Source organism: Schistocerca piceifrons, chromosome 2 (genome assembly GCF_021461385.2).
Source record: "Schistocerca piceifrons isolate TAMUIC-IGC-003096 chromosome 2, iqSchPice1.1, whole genome shotgun sequence".
In the NCBI taxonomy this organism is placed as follows: Eukaryota; Metazoa; Arthropoda; class Insecta; order Orthoptera; family Acrididae; genus Schistocerca; species Schistocerca piceifrons.
Genome location: NC_060139.1, coordinates 708,411,545 through 708,432,373, shown reverse-complemented (window position 1 = coordinate 708,432,373; position 20,829 = coordinate 708,411,545). Strand labels below are relative to the sequence as shown.

The 20,829-nt window shown below is 44.8% G+C and overlaps 1 protein-coding gene across 2 annotated transcripts in view; it reads left to right on the top strand.

Annotated features, from left to right (window-relative positions):
• The window catches only part of LOC124777362 (cholinesterase 1-like), a 128,333-nt gene that overhangs the window by 12,502 nt on the left and 95,002 nt on the right, over positions 1–20,829 (top strand). Inside the window, exon 2 of one of the 2 annotated variants that reach the window (XM_047252739.1) lies at positions 12,586–12,726. In XM_047252739.1, coding sequence (XP_047108695.1) covers positions 12,586–12,726 — 141 coding nt within the window. The remainder of the gene's footprint in view (positions 1–12,585; positions 12,727–20,829) is intronic. The other variant, XM_047252740.1, reaches the window with a different exon arrangement.

Sequence of the window (20,829 nt, the reverse complement as noted above, 5' to 3'; positions counted from 1 at the left end):
GTCTGGAGACTGCCGTAATATTGGTGGAATGGTGACGTTGTTCAGAGTACAGCGGAACGTAATGTGCATGGAGGGCTGACCCTACATTGCGTTGGGTATCTAAACGCCCCCTGCACTGGTCATGAGGGCATTAATCAAAGTCCTCCAACAGTGACGCTGTTCCGCTCTCACATGATACATAGGTGGACGCTCCTGCACTAACTCGTCGTGTCTACGCGGCCTGATCATCGCCGCTTCAAGGTGGCGGCGAGAGAGGGATGTGAGCTGTGTCTTGGCACGATTCTGCATCGGCTGGCACTCTGGCAAATACAGTATCTTAGTACATTGCCGGAGAATGATGAAAGACAATTCCTGAGTTCGTCGCAGCCACGTCGCGACACTCTTTCCATAACCAATCAATGCCTTGCCGAGGGCAGGCTTTGGACAGGGCTCCCACCATGAGAGGGCAGACTGCTGTGCATCTCGGCGTCTACGACAAGCTATCCACTTGGTTTCGGTGAGCTGCCAGCAGTCGGTGTGAGGTAAGGTGGATCGTGTTCAGTTTCCATTGTCCACGGCCGCGCCACACCCTTTGGCGGCAGAGATTGATGGCACAGATCTGCGCGTCGTAGTCAGAGAACGCAATGGGCCCGACTTCAGCAGCCCGCACTTCATTAAAAATATCGCGGGAGACGTAAACACGATCGAGACGGCTGGAAGAATGCCTTAGTGAAATGTGTAAACCTGGGATGGTCACTATGAACATGCTGCCAAGAATCCTCAAGGCTGAGGTGCTGGAGAATTTTCGCTAGCACTGTGATTGGAGACTAACGTCGTATTAGGTCTTTGCGTGCCTTGCTACAGCTTAAATCCCATGATCAGTGCGTCCTGCCGACGCAGGTAAAGAGGCTTGAATGTCGTGGAGAAGAAAGTGGAACGTTCACGACGGCGATCCGAACCAGATGGCGCATAGACGTTGACTTATCCTGACCACTAAACGTAAGATCCATACCATTGGCATGAGGGAGATAGGCAACTGAATCAGCGACCATACCGTCATGTAGGAGGATCGCCACCCTATACCAGCAGGGGAAACATGGGAGACATGTGCTGTAAAACCGTACGGAGCACATAAAGTTAAAACATGCACCTCATGAAGGGATGCAATTTCAGCGTCCGCAGCTTACACCATGCCATGTTTGTGGCGTACACGAATGGTATTGCCATTGACCGTGGCTGTGAGATAAGTCAGGAAATCAGCCTTCGGCAGGAGGATGGGGGAGCCGTCCCCACCAAGGCCGGTTCATCATTCTGTACACCTCCAGAATGTCCAGCCTCAGCATCGGCCCAGGAGAAAGACGTCTCTCTGGTCCAGTTCAGCGGAACACTATCATAGGGGAGCCCACAGGTAGCGTCAGATACAGAAAGGGAGGCACCGCATCAGACACAGCATTGGCAACGTCGATTTGCGGAGGTGGATGCTTACTGGAGACAGAGGCGGGGAAAGACGTTGCGTCGTCACATGCCAGAGTGTCAGAGCACAGTGCATCATCACCACCACGTCGTCATCCTGTACACACATCCGATGGAAGCCTTCTGATTACGAAGGGGTACGGCATTGTCTCTTCCGTTTCCTCGGTGACCGTTGCTTCCCAACACATTGCTCTATCCTCCGATATGTGGCCAGACGGCATAAAAGCGGAGGTCGGTACAGCTCCATGATCAACAATGGGATCGGGACGGACGGCTTGCATCGGCTGACGGCCACATTCCGTTGGTACTGCCTCCAGCGACAGTGTAGGGAAAATAGGCAAAACGTCCATCGCGTTGTCCAGAGGAGTCGACGCCGGTACCAAATGATTCACAGTGGGCGTAGCAGGCACTCCCGCCGCAGACGCATAAAATAGAGGTAACACAATACGTCTCCGATCGGCACCTGAACTAGTCTACGTCGGAGACATTCAGAATGAACGTAGCCTTCCTGGCCACAACATGCACTAGTGCGCGGCTGACCATCGTACATGACGAGAGCTCGGCAGCTGGCAATTACCGAGTAGGAAGGTAAGTGCTTCGTCAGTTCAGTTTTTATCTGCCGGATACCGTTGACAACACGATATGTTTCGAACGTCTTCGACCTTTCAGCAACGTGACCGACCACGTTGCCGTAAGACCTAAGGGCGGCCACCACAACGTCCGACGGCTCCACAAATGGGAGCTCGCAAACTCGGAATCACTACAGCTCCTTGTATGGCCGTCAGACTATCTGAACTTGAGATCGTTAGTAGCATGGAGCCGCACAACGTCGGCGCACGGTTCTTCATCAGCCACTTTTATGTACTTGCAGCGGGAGACGCATTTCGTCTTTTATAAATCCTTCAACCTCATACGCCTTGGGTCGTTCATGATCCAAAGGAAACGTTAATTTGATCCTGGCTCGGAGATAGGAAAACGCCATGATGGTCTGTGAATTCGGCCACACAAACAAGGCGTCCTCGTCTCGCCATTGCCGAAAGCAGACTGCGCCATTACCCTATCCGAGCACGACTCACGGCCAAACCCAAACATCCATAGGTCGCCAATCACTGGTCTACAACCTGCTCTCGTACATTCATATGTATATTCTCGTACAGGGGAGACACTTTTAATTGAATGTCGCCTACATATTGTCGGCAGACAAAAGCGATATTGCAGTGCCTGTGTTTTTCTGAAATATGATGCAGTGTTCCTTCAGACATGCATACGTGTGCAAAGGAACAGGCACTGCGGCGACAGCAATCGTTATGAAATACACTAAATGCAGTCACAGTTTGGGTCTGACTGTGAGTTGTGCTCGGATAGCCTAATAGTATGGGGATCGCTCGCGATAAGCGGGAAATCCGAGTCCCGGCCCGACACAAATTTTCATTGTCGTCATTCCATTATACAACTGATAGCAATTACGAATACATTCAATGTATTTCGTAACACCTGTAGTAGCTGCAGTGTTTATTACTTCGGACAGGCGTGCATGTCCGGATGAACATAGCATCGTATTTCGGAATTACACAGGCACTTCAATATCCTATAAATGTGAACTCCGTACGAATAGGCGTCGGAAGGCCCAATGGTACCTATTATCAGCTGATAGGTGTCACTGGTTGCAGATATGGAGGCGTATGTAGTCAGAACACTATTGTACTCGCCACGGTAGCCGAGAGCGCTAACGAGCTGCTTCCTGGACTCGGGTAGGCGCGCTGGCCCCGGATCGAATCCGCCTGGCGGATTAACGACGACGGCCGGTGTGCCGGCCAGCCTGGATGTGGTTTTTAGGCGGTTTTCCACATGCTTCTAGGTGAATACCGGTCTGGTCCCCACGTCCCGCCTCAGTTACACGATTCGCAGACATCTGAAACACATTCACGCTATTTCATGATTTACACTAGATGTAGACAGCTGGGGTACACTAATTCCGTCCCGGGGGATATGGGGTGGCGGCAGGAAGGGCATCCGGCCGCCCTTTAACATTAACATGCCAAATCCGGTTAACTATGGCCGACCCTGCGTCACCGCGGGACAAGGCGCAAGCGATAGCGGTAGACAGTAGTTGTCTGTTGTCCAGGCCGCTATGAGTTTTCACGACCAGAATTGCCACGTCTCAGTCACAAAGCTGCTTAATTAGACTGAAGAGGGCTGAGAGCGCCGCGGTTGCCAATAGTGCTCGGCAGATCTGGGCGGTCGCTCATCCAAGTCCTAATCAAGCCCGACAGCGGGTCACTTTGGTGATCTGACGAAGAGCGGTACTGCAGCTGCGGCTACGCCTTTGTCCAGATGTCTGGGATGGTGTGCTTACTTTGGAATCATGATTTGTGAAAGCGATATTTCGAAAATATGCGCAATTGTCAACACCTCCCTTCTTCCGTATTTCAACTTTACATTTTTCTTGGCGTCTACATGTATTTCGCTAGTTTCATATTTTCTACACACCAGTAGGAACAGTTCGGTTATAGTTGGTTCTTCCACAGATCTTAATAATTGTTCTTTAATACCTAAAATGTTTTAGTTGTAAGTTGCCGAAAATTATATTTGTTAACAGACAATTTGCGTCAGGTACTTCGGCGTTGCCCAGCTACATCTTCCAGTGTATTACTTTCGATTGTGCAAAGAAAACTGTTAGGCATTGTTTTGCAATAAACACCTTTGTAAAACATTGCGAAGTGATTTCCATGAATCGTTTACTGCTGAAATTGGCTTATGCGATGTTATTTTGAAGAAAAGTAGTTGTGAGCAAACAAATATATATTGTACCGCGAATCTAGCGCTACCTAGGAGTTTCGTCCACTTGCTTTCTAATTTGTTCCGTGCCAGCAGTTCCCACTTGTCTCTTCGTTATGAATTTTGACAAGCTGGAATCTTTCTGTAGGAGAATTTTCTAGGATTCACATAATATTCGTAAGCTAAAACACCATGTTCCGCTCGCTTACAATGTCTCTAATCAGTAGTGAAACTAACATTTTTTCGTATCTTTTGATACCAGTTGTATATTTCATTTTATAGCCTTTGACAATGATGGAGTGTCGAAACGCGTAAATCGATTTCGGAAATAATGTAAGTGTATTCAAGAAATCTGAAAGTTATTGCAGTGCACTCAAATGGCCGCCTCGTCTCATAGCATTTTTCATGCTAGCATTGTGACTTAGGTCCCCCTGTGCTGTTTGGCGCACGCCCAGTCTCATCTACATCCATACCATCTTCCCTTTCCATAACTGTCTCTCTAAGTTTCTCTCCTTTCTACAGCCCAAATGTATATTTCTTCCCTATTTAGCTTAGTACTGTTTTATCGTCTGAGCTCTTCATGTTCACACTGCTGCTTCGCATTTCTCGCAAAGTTTCTCGTTTCCGCTTTTCTTTTTAGAACCTTCCAAAGATAGATTTTTCATTATTTGAATGCATGGTCTCTCTTTCATCGAAAGAACAGACACCTCTCAGGTCCCGCAGCTGTGAAGCACTATTTGTAAATGAAAGGGAGATCACTGCTGCCAGCTGCAGCGGGATATTAAGCATAATGAGCGGCGACGAGCGAAAATGTGTTCGGGACCAGAATTATAACCCGGTATCTCCAGCTTACTAGGCAAGTAAGTAGCGAACAGCAGTGTGATGGACAAGTACTGCGGGTAGGTGGTGCTCGGTGAGTGGGTGGATCGGCCGCGAGGCGTACCGACACTGCCCGTGCAGTTTCGCTAACGCAATGTCTCGGATGGCGCAGTGGTTGCCGCACCTACATAGTGAGCGCCGGCACGGTAGCTCAGCGTGGTCGGTCAGAGGGTTTGCTACCCTCTGTAATAAAAAAGCTGAGTTAATCGATGAATGGTGAACTTCAACAAGCGTCATGGGACGTCCACCCCGAACACACATAACGAACAAAATTAGATCAACAAAAAAAAAAAAAAAAAAAGTAAGCAGAAGTCCTGGGTTCGAGTCCCGGTCCGGTACACAATTGCGCTCGTCGCCGCTGATTCCCCTTAACGTCCCGCTGCAACTGATAGCAGTGATCTTCCTTCAATTTACATACATTCATTTTTGAATTTGTTTTTCATCAGAATACAACACCCGTGGAACGTGCAACAATATTTTGTGCACTCAGTCGATGTATTTCATCCTGATGTGAAGAACGGTGTATCTTCATGGCACTTCTAGTAACTATTGAAAATTATACTCATTCAGTAATTTTAAATTAAATTTTATTATCCATAACCCGATGAATTGTCCAAAACAAAGGACATCATGATGATGTCACCGGCAAGCTTTCAAATAGAACATTTTATGGAACACCTAGACAATCTATATAGAGTGATTTTTTTTTCCACCAGGTAAACACTCTACGGACTGATCGATAAGAGGACACGGAAAAAAAGATCTAATGAACCTGTGTCAGGACACGCATGCTAGAGACCATTTATTCTGTATACATTGTTACAGAGACTGCGGTCTGATACGCGCTGTACCACGCAGCCACAGTTAGAGTATGTGTTGAAAACGGTTTCCACGTTTCTCAAGATACGCGCCGTAGCGTATTCTGTCTCACATTTTCACATCAGCCAGGCTGCATCACAACAGTGGCAAAGGCAGTGTGAATACGCTGCTTCAGTGTCTCATATGGAATGAGCTCTGCATACACTGTACTTTTGAGAAGACCCAATAACTAGAAATCGCACTGGTTGAGATCCAGTGAACGAGCAGACCATGCAATTGGACTCCCTCGTCTGATCCATCTACCAGGGTAGACATGACTGAGATGCATCCGGACGTTAATGGCGAAGTGGGCTGGAGCACCATCATGTAGCAGTCACATGATCCAATCACTTCTTCCAGCAGGGGAGGCAAAGTCACCCGCATGAAACCGCGATAATTTCGGCCTGTTAGGCGACGTGGATGGGAGGTTGGTCCCAAAATACCGTCGCCAACTATCCCGGCCCACACATTCCGGTTGCACAGATGCTAATGATTCGCTGTCACCATAGCATGGGGGTTCTGTATTCTGTCCCACAGAAGACTCTTGTGAAAGTTTAAGATACCACTCTGCGTAAAGGTAGGCTCATCTGCGAATGGGATGGATGACACAAATCCCGGAATCGTGGTTGGCTGGTGAAGAAACCAGTCACAAAACTGCTCCCGGTGTGGGAAGTCTGTCGCCATCTGCAACGTTGTACGTGATAAGGCTAGTAACAATTGTCATGGAGACTGTTCCACGCGGTCGTTTGGCTTACCCTGTACTGGCGGGCCAACTTCCTGGTATTGACACAGCGGTCGCCTTCCACAGTGTTAATCACATTTCCCTCCAGGTCAGGTGTCCGAACATTTCGGGTACGTTCTTCACGATTTTCTGCTTCCTGAAACGACCTTATCTCAAACGGCGAAATACTGTTGCAAACATTGAATGCTGTGGTTGTTCTCGGCGGGGACAGGCCTCCTGATACAACCTTGCTGTTCGCCGCCCATTGTCATTTGCCTTTCCGTAAGTAAACACCATGTCAGCAAGCTCTCGATTCGAATACGGAACCAGGGTGTACAAAGCTGTATCACATCCACTACAAGGTGAGCCGGCAAGAGAAGAGAATCGGACACAACATTACCAATTACTATGACAGGAGAGCACGCTAGGACATGACGTATGAGGAAACCAAGCATACTGTAACTGTGGATGCATGGTACAGCGCTTATTAGACCGCAGTTTCTGTAACAAAGTTTGATTGAATAAATGGTCTCTAGCATGGAAACCACGCATTTCCGGACATACGTTCATTAGACCGTTTTGTTCCGTATCCTCTCATTGATCAATCCCTAGAATTTGTACACGGTGGAGTAAATCACCCCGTAGAATACAAAAATTCATTAGGGAGAGCCCTCCCATGAGCCATGGAGTTTCCCGTTGGAGGGTTGGCTCAGTGGTCTCAGCAATACACGTAGGCCTAGCATACGTGCAACCACAACGGAGGATTATCAGTTAAGAGACTAGATAAACATGTGGTTCCAGAAGAGCGCAGCAGACATTCATTAATTGCAGGGCCAACAATCTGGATGATTAACTGATCTGGCCATGTAACATCAACCGAAATGGCCTTGCTGTGCTGGAATTGCGAACAGTTGAAAGCAAGCGGAAGCAATTGCTGTAATTTTTTTCCTAGGGCTTGCAGCTCTACTGTGTGGTTAAATGATGATAGTATCCTCTTGGATAAAGTACGCCGGAGGTTAAATAGTCCCCCGTTTGGATTTTCGGGGGTGAAAGAGAGGGGGATCTGCTCAGTAGGATGCCTTTATCAGGAGGAACAAAGCTGACGTTCTATGGATCGGAGCGTAGAATGTTAGATGACTTAATCGGGCTGGTATGCTAGAAAATTTATAAACCGAAATGGAGAGACTGAAGTTCGGTGGTCAGGAGAATACATAGTTACAAATTCGAAGTCAAATAGGGTGATGCAGGGGTAGGTTTCATAATGAATAAGACAACAGGAATGTGGGTAAGCTGCCATGAACAGCATAGTGAATTCATTATTGTAGCCAAGATAGACATTAAGCCCACAGCCTGATAGTAGTAAAAGTTGTATGCCAACAAGCTCTGCAGATGATAAAGAGACTAATCAAATGTGTGATGACATAAAAGAAATTATTCAGATACATAAGGGAGACGAGAATGTAATTGTGATGGCGGGCTGGAATTCGATAGTAGGAAAAGAAAGAGAAGGAAAAGCAGTGGGTGAATACAGACTGAAAGAGAAAGCTGCATGGTAGATTTTCCACAGAGCATAATTTAATCATCGCTAACATCTGGTATAAGGATTGACAAAGAAGGCTGTATACATGAAAGAGACCTGGAGACAATGGAAGGTTTGACGTTGATTGTATTATGGTAACACACCGATTTCGTAATCAGATTTTAAATTGTAAAATATTTCCAGAGGCAGATGTGGACTCTGACCTCGATTTATTATTTTCTATCTATATATTAAAACCAAAGAAACGGAAAAAAATGTAGGAATTAATTAGATGAGACCTGGATGAGTTGAGGGAATCTGACGTTTTTGAGAGTTTCAGAAGGAGCACTTTGAAACTATTCACTAGAAAAGGGGAAATAAATACAGTAGTAGGCGAATAAGTAGCTTTGAGAGATGAAATAGCTAAGGCAGCAGAGGATCAAAGGGTGAAAGGTCAAGGCTAAGTAGAAATCTTTCGAGGTATTTAATTTAATTGGTGAATGGAGGAAATTTAAAAATTCAGCAAATGAACGAGGGGAAAAGGAATACAAACGTCTAAAATATGAAACCGACTGGAAGATAAATGTTGGGACTTAGAAGCATATATCACTAGGTCAAAGATAGATACCGCCTACGGGAAAATTGAAGAGTCCTTGGGAGAAGAAAGAAGCAGCTGTATGAATATAAAGAACTCAGAGGAAAAACGAGTTCCTCTTCTATAATCGGTACGCAATGCCCAAAAATGTGGTCATATGCTTTCATTTATAGCAATAAGTGGACCACAATTTAACCGCGAAAATCACTCCCATACCTTAACATCACGTCCCCCGTGCTTCACCGTTGGTACTACACAATATGGCAGATAAGGTGCTCAACACATTCGTCAGACCGTTGGATTTTCACAGGGTGTAGGGTGATTCATCAGTCCAAATCACTCGTTTCTACTCAGCCAGTGTCCAGTAGTTTCGCCCTTGTCACCTTCTTAGTGCACACTACGGAAATGTGTGATTCATGTGCAGCTGCTCGACCATTCTACCCCATTCTTTTCAACCACCTACACACAGTCACTGTGCTGTGTGGACTGCTGGTAGCTCTTTGCAATTCAAGATTCATTTCTTCCACTGATTTCATGCGATTTTGTACAACCGCCGTCAGCCATGCTCGACAGTCTCTGTACGTCAGTACGTGATGTGTACCTGGTCTTGTTTCATCAGTGGTTGTTCATTCTCCTTTGCTCTTCACAATTACATCACCAACAGCTGACTTAGGCAGCTTTACAAGTGTTGAAAGGATCCTGATGGATGTGTTACTCAGGTGACATCCAGTGACTAGTCAACGTTCGAAATCGCATATCTCTCCTGATCGACCAACCCTGCTGTTCCTGCTTCTCTGTTTCACATAGTATTCCACCCCGCCTTTTGTATTCGGTACGATATTGCAGTGCCTGTGTTTTTCACAAGTACGGCGCAATGTTCCTTCCGGCATGCATGCATATCCGAAGAAGACTGCATCGTACTTCTGATCAACACAGGCACCGCTATATACTATACAGCGAACAAACGACTTGCTATTAAAATGTCTTTTCTGTACGGGAATATACATAACGGATGTTCGGGTACAAATAGTAGACGCTTGGGTGACGACATGTGGAAGTTTGGGTCCGTCCGCGCCTCGCCGCGGGGAGCCTAATGGTGAGGCGACCGCTCGCGGTGAGCGGGAAATCCGTGTCTGACTGAGTCCTGGTCTGGCACAGGTTTCCATTGTCGCCATTCATTACCCAGCCGATGGTAGTCCAACTCCGAATATATTTCATGTTCGTCTTTTTCTATTGAAGGGGCCGCCTCTCTTCACACCTAGTGTCAGTTTCGCATTACATTCGGGTGTCCAGATGGTTTTGTTCGGATAGTCTACCTCATATCTCATTGGCCGTACGATCTAGCAGCGAAATAACTTGTTGCCCTGAACTGCACTAAGCGCCACTCATTACAGTAGAGTGAACCACCTGCTAGTATGATTGCTGAGATATAATAAAATAAAGTACGTCGTTTTTCGTGTCAAACTGTACAACGTAGATCCTTACTTTGTAGCGCCTCTGTGTGCTATGAGTGAGTGTTGAAACACGTTATGTTCGTGTGAGATAATATAACGCGTGGGCTGAAAATTAGTGCCAGGTATGAAACTAGCCTGAATGCTAGCGTTACCCTCTGGGAAGAATTTTGAAATGTTTGACCGTGTGTTTGCCAAATGAGTAGACGGTATCGAACATTAATTTCGTAACTATGGCAATAAATAGAAAACTGAAAGGCTTTATTTTGGTGATAATGAACTAGTAAATGCATACAAATGAAATAACAAACGGTCGCCAGCCTAATTAGGCATCATAATTTGAAACATTATGTTTCAAGAAACATGAATATGAGTTACTAAAAGGACATTCATTAATACTCCTTTTAAATAGTGCAATGAATACACACGACTACCGGACGAACCGAGTAGTGGGTAGCAGTAGTTACTATTTACACAAACCAGCAATCACAGGAAATTTAAAAGTTATTTCACTCATATTAATATTAGTTACTGTTGCAATCAATAGCTAACTCAGGACTAATATTTTACTAAAGACCTCACAAGACTAAAATTGGGCATGGCAAGAGTTCTAGTTTAACTAGAATACAGACACCACAAATGATATTAAATAGCATTACACAGATACTTCTTGTATTCATACTTTTATGGAAATGCTTCAGATTTCATTAGCGAAAGCAGTATTTAGTTTATCATTTTTATAACAGAAAAGAATATAGTGGGGACCCATAAACTCAAAATGTATTTACAGGCAAATTCTGTGACTATTTCAGAAAAAATTGCAATTTGCCACTATTGATTTCTAATCCCACTTGAAATAATTTAGATGTTCATACTTTAAAGCAAGTAACTCAAATATTAAGTTCAATCAACCTCAGTAATTAGTTCATGGAATAATCAAAGCAAAATTACTTTTCATCTAGGTTCAATTTGTGTGCCTCATCCATTACTTGTGAAGCAGATACTTTTGCGGTAACACTACATACTCTGGCACTGAACTTTAGTACATTTAGTACAGAGGCAAACCATTCATTAATTAGAAACAGTATAATCGGTTTCTGCACATGTAGGATGGAACCCTGCATTGGTTTCACGATCAGGACAATTTTAAGGTTCAAACACGTCCTTGTATCACTGCAATTATTATTGAAAAAAACACTCACACAAACATACTGGTCCATAATATGACACATATCTTGAGTTCCTGAAGTTGGCGGAGCAATAGTGCAATAGTGGTGGCAAGCTCGTGGCAGCTATCTAGTCTCATACTCTTGATGTTGAATGCTTTTTATTAATCCTTCTTGGCGACGTATTATCCTCGTTTTAGAGCCATTCCATAATAACAAGAGCACCACACGACAGCCGAATTCACATCCGAGGCAATTTCAATATAAATTGGCTTCCAAATGCGTCGCTTGGCACCCTCGATATTAACCATACAACGGCTAGCCACTGATTGCGTAGCGTGCTCACCCAGTAGTCACCCAGACCGACCGACCGCCAAAACCACCTTTTAGCGCGCGCAAGGCGACTTCCGTAGCGGAGTGGGTTCCCTACACCTTTTATACTATACAATACAAATTCCCTAAGCATGAAGCAGCAATCAAAGTACAGTTCCTATTTTATGAGCAGACATATATTATAAAATTCTATCATTTTTAAATATCATTTAGTTGTTGCAATACATATATTACAAACTTAAACTTTCTCTCTGACAATTCAATGACCTTCATTAGTAAAGAACAAGTACTTCATAGTTACATACAGTTGCATAGTATAATCAACTTACTATCGATATTGTTGTTACAAAGAATATTGTTTGTACAAATGCAAATGATGACTACTCTCTGAACATTAGTGATCAATCTGTCAAAAGAATAGACTGCAACCATAACTGTATTCACTCCAAAACTCTCGTCACATAGATAAAGTAAGTCCCATACATTTAATTTAACGTGGTACCTTCACTTCGTTCTATATCATTTATAGTATTTCACAGTTCAAAATTATTTTCCATTCCAGGGCATATGGCACAGTGAATAATCAAGGAATAACTGATAGTTCTTGCAGTCGATACCAGACAGTCATCTGATAACGAACATAATGTTTGAAACCAGCAATGGCCACAGAGAATGAAACGTTTAATATGTTACCCCTTTTGCTATTTTGAGATGTATAACCAATGAACCTTTCAAATGTCGTCTGCTGTATATAGGCCGGAGTTTCATATTGTGTGGTTATATGTAAGTCCAGGTTTAATGTGTCTGACGAGATGCACATTTTCCTTGCACAGCATGTGAGCAGACACCTGGCGGTGCACGTGGAGCAGGGCTGGGTTCGAGGCCGCTACCAGCACACGGTGTACGGCTTCCCCTACGTCAGTTTCAGCGGCATCCCCTATGCTGAGCCCCCGGTCGGCTCGCTCAGATACAAGGTACGTACTCATTTCACTATGTACAGCGCCCACTCGCCGTCGTCTCACTATTATTATTCAGTCACATCTAACAGATTAGTTTATATCCTAGTGAGGATGAACCTCTCATAAACGACGTGAACACGGCATCTTAGTGAATGAAATATAAGAAACTGGAGAAGTTTCACAAAATTAATTAGAAGAAGGAAATAAAGGATCGTATGGCTTTATTGATTAGAAACCCGTTAGGATATTTCACCCTCCGAATAGGAAACAGGTTTCTTCCTCTGGACGTAAAGACACACTTGCGATAGCTGTATGGTAAGAGTATGTGTTAGGTGTTGGTGGCTGTAACAGAAATGAGTAAATTGTAACGACATGGATGTGTTGCACAAGGGGCATTCGGAAGTAATGCAACACATTATTTTTCTCGGCCACTTGAAAAGACGCGTAATTTGTTGCGAGTCACCACGCAACATGCCAGCTTCTGCACCGGAAGTTTCATGAACTGCCGACAGATGACGGTGCTATACGTAGCCTGCAAAATGGCGTCTGTAGCGGAGGTGCGTTCCAAACAGAGAGCTGCGATTGAGTTCCTTTTGCCGGAAAACCAGAGCATCTCAGATTTTCATAGTCGCTTGCCGTATGTCTGAAGAGACATAGTGTTGAACAAAAGCACGGTGAGTCGTTGGGCGAGGCGTCTGTCATCGTCGTAACTAGGGTGCGCAAACCTGTCCGATCTCTCGAGTGCCTGACAGCCGCACACAGCTGCGACTCCGGCAATGTTGGAACATGCGGAGACTCTCATCCGGATTGATCGACGGATCACAATCAAACACCTCGCTGCCTTGTTCTAACGAATACATTAGCAGTACATACCACATTGATTTCTGCGGCTATTTCACGCAGCGCTGCACGTGTTTTAGCACTGACAAATCCACGCAAAACGCTGCTGCTCTCGGTCGTTACGTGGCGGTCCACGGCCCCTGCGTTGTCAGTGGTGAGAGGTAATGCCTGAAATTTGGTATTCTTGGAACACCTTTGACACTGCGGATCTTTGATGATTTCCGAGATCGTACATTCCATGTGTCTAGCTACAACTACTATTTCGCCTTCAGAGTCTGTTAATTCACGTCGTGTGACAATAATCACGTCGGGAATCTTTCCACATGAATCACCTGAGTACAAATGACAGCTCTGCCATACACTGTCCTTTTATACCTCGTGTACGCGATAGCGCCGCCATCTGTATATCTGCATATCGCTATCCAGTGGCAATTGTCACCTCAGTGTAAACAGCTTAAGAGAAGACCAGTTCGGTATTTGGGATGCAGGAGCACTCCAGGAACTACTTAACACTACACTAACGAGAAGACTGATTTAGGAAAAATTACGGAATGCGGGAAATTAGCACAGGTCACACCAAGAAAAGGAAATAGGAGTAATCCATTGAATTACAGACCCATATCACTGACCTGAATTTGCAGTAGGATTTTGGAGCATAACTGTATTCGAACATTATGAGACACCTTCAAGAAAATGGCTTATTGACACATAACCAACGCGGATTCAGAAAATATCGTTCTTGTGCAATACAGCTAGTCCTTTATTCCCATGAAGTAATGAGTGCTGTCGACAAGGGATCTCGGATCGATTCCATGTTCCTAGATATCCAGAAGGCTTTTGATGCCGTTCCTCAAAAGCGACTATTAATCAAATTGCGTGCATATGGAGTATCGCCTCAGTTGTGTGACTGGATTGGTGATTTCCTCTCGGAGATGTCACAGTTCGTAGTGACAGACGGTAAATCATCGAGTAGAACAGAAGTGATATCTGGCGTTCCGAAAGGTAGTGTCATAGGTCCTATGCTGTTCCTGTTCCTTTCGGACATATCCGAAAGAACAGATGCCATCTACATATCGTTTAAGGCTAACCGGCTGAGGACCTTTTCCCTGGCGGATGCACACGATTTGCTTGAACTCTTACGGGACTCGGTGAATTGTCTGCCGCGAGCAATGGGTATAATGGCAGGGGCACTGTTAATGTAGTGTGTGAACTATAATTTGAGAATGTGGGTCTTACGGGGAGTGTGCCAGCGATAAATCCCTGCAGTGGCACTATCCTCTGTGCCCTCGGTGGCTCAGATGGATAAAGCGTCTGTCATGTAAGCAGGCGATCCCGGGCTCGAGTCCCGGTCGGGGCACACATTTGCAACTGTCCCCGTTGATGTATAGCAATTCCCATCCGCAGCTAATGGTATTGATTTAATTGTAATTAAACAAGGAGAAGTGCGAGGTCATCCACATGGTACTAAAAGAAATCCGATAAATTTTGGGTATACGATAAATCGCACAAATCTAAGGGCTGTCAATTCGACTAAATACCTAGGAATTACAATTAAGAGCAACTTAAATTGGAAAGACCACATATATAATGTTGTGGGAAGGCGAAACATAAACTGTGCTTTGTTAGCAGAACATTTAGAAGATTCGACAAACCCACTAAAGAGCCAGCCTACATTACACTTGTCCGTCCTCTGCTGGAATACTGCTGAGCGGTGTGGGATCCTCACCAGGTAGGATTGACGGCGGACATCGAAAAAGTGCAAAGAAGGGCAGCTCGTTTTGCATTATCGCGCAGTAGGAGTGAGATTGTCACTGATATGATACGCGAGTTAGGGTGGCAGCCATTGAAACAAAGGCGGTTTTCTTTGCGGCGAGATCTGTTTACGAAATTTCAGTCACCAATTTTCTCTTCCGAATGCGAAAATATTTTGTTGACACCCACCTACGTAGGAAGAAATGATCATCATAATAAAATAAGAGAAATCAGAGCTCGAACGGAAAGATTTAGGTGTTCTTTTTCCCCATGCTCCTTTCGAGAGTGGAATGGTAGAGACGTAGTACGAAAATGCTTCGATGAACCGTCTGCCAGGATCTTAAGTGTGAATTGCCGAGTAACCATGTAGATGTAGGTGTACATAACTATTTTTTTTAATTCTTAGACTGGATGGTATCAACGACAGAGATAGAAACGTAATGTGCTCACTTTATGTGCAGAAGACTGGAGTACCAACATAAGCACCATCAGTTTGACCACAGTGGGGCAAGTGGCCATGATCGACCGTTGTGTCATTCATCAACCAATGGCATTAGGCAGATACGGTTTAGAGTGGTGGGAATCATCACACAGCACACAGCACTCCAGGATGCTGTAGCGTTAGCTGACCTGGTGACGCTACTAGTCAGTCAAATATCCCTTCAATTCCCATCACGAGGCTGAGTGCGCCTCATTCCTTCGTCTGACCAAAATCCTTACCAGTACCGGGAATGGAACCAAGACCCTCTGCACGGCAGTCAGAAGAAGGCTGCAGTAGTCAGCACTAAATAAATTCCACAGGGTACTGCTGTATGGGAAATACGACATTGTGTCTTCAGCCATCTGTCGGAAAGGGTGTTCATCCTCTGTGAACATTGCTCCAATCTTTGTGTGTATACGACTGCTGTGTTGTAGTGTAGGTTATTGAGAGAAGGTGAGTGTAAGTTAACAGATTCCTGTGTAGTGTGGTATGATGATGATGATGATGATGATGATGATGATGATGATGGAGGAGCAGAGAGAGGATCAGAGCCAGTGTGGCACAAAGCCTACTCTTCTCGAACAGTACCAAGGAGCAGCCAAGCTTAACGTCCCCGCCCAGCGGACAGATCATCAGCACTGTCACATGCCCTCAGTTCGTGAAACACTGTGGAGAAGTTTGGAATTTAATCTACGGCATTGGCCCAAAAACTGGTGATCAGGACTTTACACCATCGCCTAATCTCCTGTTTCCAGAAAAAGACTATTAGTGAACATTTAATCCACCATCTCGATTCAAACCGGCTTATTTCCGACTCGAGAGCCACTGCACAGGTGTGTCTCAGATACCTCGCCTACGGAGAAGGGTCAGCACTGACGAAATGGTAAAAGAGGCCAAAATCAGGAATGGGTACTCGTTCTGTTGCAACCACTGATATTTAATTTCTATGTTGAAGATTCGATGATGGGAGTGAAGGACTATCATAATGAGGCACTTGTTTGCCACTACGAGATAACTGTGGTTCGCTGATTATATAGAAATAGGTGCCGAATACGAATGGAAATTGAATTGAATCCATAATGAAATAGCCGACTGCTATAATATGACCATAAACAAAAAGAAAACCTAGGTATTTATGTACACAACTTGTGTATATGCCAGATGGCTAAATAGCATTTGGACAAGAGACTCTTTACAAGTAAATTAATTTTATTGGCTTGGAAGTCTAATCAATAAAGATGGAAGATGCAACGTAGATACGCTAGCAAGAATTGTGCAAGGTGAAACGGCTCCCTATAAAAAGAAACAGTAACTGACATGAAAAATGGGAAGGAGGGAAATGCTACGATTAGAAGAATATGAGATTGTTGGAGGCAAGACAGATTGATCCAGTGGGCTACAACCTAGTGATGGGTGGATATTTCTAATAAGAAACATAATTCGCCTAAAAGATAGAATAGTTGGACACTTATTACGACGTAAGTCATCATCGAAACCCGTAGTTGGAGGAATGATGGAAGGAAAGAATCCCAGAGGCAGACGTTGATGTGTGTGTGTGAAGCACATTTTCGATGGTGTTGGATGGAACATTTATGGTGAAATTAACAGTATCGGTGGCAACCGACAGAAATCAAGGATTGCTTCAAGCCAACTTTACCAGTGATGAGCAAAAAAATTTCACGGTGACTGCCAGACAGTCCATGGCCGCCGCATATTACACGACCGTCATGGGCTGGGTCTTAATCTTTTGAGCACTGCTACTGAGTGCTGAGTAAGTGTCATTAGTCTCCTATTCACTCCCAGGACAGGAGCAGTTTACCGAAACTGTCTGTGTGTAAAGTAAATTCTGTTTAGCAAGTGTGAGATAGTGTACTAATTGTTTGCCTAGTGTGAATATGACTTGGGACATGGGAATCGTCCCGGTATTCACCTACTGGAATGTCAGAGAAACCACATCCAGGCTGGCCGGCCCACCGACACCGCGTCATTTATCTGCTGTTTGAATTCGATCTTGGGCCAGCATACCGCCCCGTCTCGGAAGGGGACGCGTTAAGACACGCGTCTGTCCGGACGGGTTTGTCACCACAGTATAAAGAAGTGACTGCATTTGATACTTTTAAGGCTGATCCGCCCGTCGGTTGGAGATTCTGTGATAGAGAGGCTCTGCTGGTGCCTTTGAGAGAAATGTAGTTGACGGCGGAATCGATCTTCAGCCTTCCTGATGTCCCTTCATTCTACACTAATCCACGACACCGCATACCACTGAATGAGCACCTCATTTTTACTTTTATTTTAATTCAATCGCCAAACATCGGCAAATGTCAGATTTTTGAACGGGACAAAAAGTACTGTGTAACAATAATTGAATGAAATATCTCACAATTCACAGCATATTATACGCTACGTTATTTTCCCCAAAAATATTTTCAGTGTCATAAGCGAAGAAATATCGTACGAGGCCATAGTCCTTTCACTCGATAGTAAGGTCGACAGGAAATGTATTTGATTGAATGAGAGGGCTACGTGCTACTGAATTCAAGTTAACGATGACCAAATCAACGTCAAAAGTACAGAATGATAATTCAGTAAGAGACGGATATTAACATCCTAATTTGGACGGAAATAGCAGAAGAAGAGGAATAATCCACTATCTAAAAGCCGGTACTTTATTTCGCGAAATACGCTGTAAGATAAAAAAAAGAAAGATGCACCACGAGTGAGTTATCTGAATGGGACAGAAATCGGTAGATGTGATCTACATGTACAGGAGACCAAGTGGATGATTTATTGAATAGACAGGGCTCCGAAAATTGAGCAAGTCGGTAACGAGTTGTCCACCTCTGACCATTATGCAAGCATTTATTCGGCTTGGCATTGATTGACAGAGTTGTTGGATGTCCCCCTGAGGGATATTGTGGTAAATTCTGTCCAGATGGGGCGCTAGGTCGTCAGAATCCCGAGCTGCTTAGAGGGCCCTGTCCGTAATTCTCCAAACGTTCTCAATTGCAGAGATATCCGGTGACCTTGCTGGCCAAAGTAGAGTTTGGTAAGCGTGAAGACAAGCAATAAAAACCCTCGCCGTGTGCGGGCGAGCATTACCTTGGTGAAATGTGAACCCAGGAAAGCTTACCGTGAAGTGCCACAGAACAGGTCGTAGAATATCGTCGACGTACCGCCTTACCAAGGGTGCGCGGATGACAACAGACCACTTCTAGTTGTTGGGCCGTACGGTGGGCGACAGTCAGGTTGGTATCCCACCACTGTCTCTGGCATATCCAGAAACGCCTTCGCTGATTTTCGGGGCTCAGTTCGAAGCGCGTCTCCTCACCGAAGACAATTCTGCACCACACTGTTAGATTCCAGGTCGAAGACGTGTCTGGACACGCCCCGAACAACGGTCCGACGACCTAAAGCAGCAGTTTGACAGAATTTGGCACGGTATCCCTCAGGAGGACATTCAATTACACTGTCAGTCAATGTCAAGACGAATAATTGGTTGCCTAAAGGCCAGAGGTGGATCAATAAGTCATTGACTTACTCAGTCTGTCAAGCACTTTCCATTGCTTCTATCATCATGAAGTTGTAATAATTTGTTTGTCGGTACATTTAGAGCGCATCAACCGGTTCCCATCCCATTCGGATAATTCCTTTCTTCAGCGTTAGAGAGTAACTTCACTAGAATCATGCATCGACGTGGGACTGAGAAACAAATATGTATAAATGTACATACCTGGATAGCTCTTTCGATAAGAAGTATTTGTACGAAAGATAAAGCTCTGGTGCCCGTTTGAAATAAAGCTTCAGTATGTGAATATTTGGTAGCTAATTGATATTTTTATTTACTTATCTCGCTAATTTTCCATCCTTCCTTACTTTGACTGTATGGTAAAATGTTAATCTCCTTGCACTATGAAGAAAGTGTTTCGCCCTAGTACTAGCCTATTAGCGTGTTACCACATAGTCAACGAAGGAAGGAAACAAGATTAAGGTTTATTGTCCCGTCGAGGCGATCTCATTACAGACAGAGCACAAGCTCGGATTGTTTCGGTATGGAGAAAGAAATCAGGGTGGTCCACTTCAAAAGACCTAATCTCTTATTTAACTTAAGCGATTTAGATTAAACCTAAGTCTGGACTGCGAGACGATATTTTGAATCACTGTTCTTCTGAATACGTCAGCTGTGTCGTACCACTGTGCAACATAACTCGTAGCTATATAATTATACGTACTAAATGAAATCCGTCCGAACAGGCTTTGGAAGGCCCAGCGGTACCTACCGGCCGCCGTGTCATCCTCAGTCCACAGGCGTCACTGGATGCGGATTGGAGGGGCATGTGGACAGCACACCGGTCTCCCGGCCGCATGTCAATTTACGAGACCGGAGTCGCTACTCCTCAATCAAGTAGCTCCTCAGTTTGCCTCACAAGGGCTGAGTGCACCACGCAAGCCAACAGCACTTAGCAAACCAGATGGTCACCCATCCAACCGCTAGCCCAGCCCGACAGCGCTTAACTTCGGTGATCTGACGGTAATCGGTGTTACCACTGCGGCAAGGCCGTTGACTATAATCGTGCATACATGTACAAAAAAATTAATGGCAATAAATCCTAGTACATAACTGTGATAAAAATTATCCTTTCGCTCACAATAATTTAAAAATGTAACCATGAAAAGCAAAGGGGTAGTGATAAACAAAGCCGAAGAATTGGTTGCCCTCTACGCTATTCCATCACATGAAAACTTCTCCATTTCTCAATAAATACCGTCTCCTACATCTAATACAACGTTATTAACATAATCAAGTCTTCATACCCTTGTACAGTTTCAGTTCCTCACAGTTCTCTCCATAATCTGACTGACTACTCCTTGATGCCCTAGGATGTGTCCCACCGACCTGTTCCTTCATTTAGTCAAATTGTTTGCCGCGTGTGTTAGCCGGCGGTCTAGGGCGTCTTGTCACGGTTCGCGGCTCCACCCTTCGGAGGTTCCAGTCCTCTCTCGTGCATGAGTGTGTGTGTTGTCCTTAGAGTAAGTTAGTTGAAGTT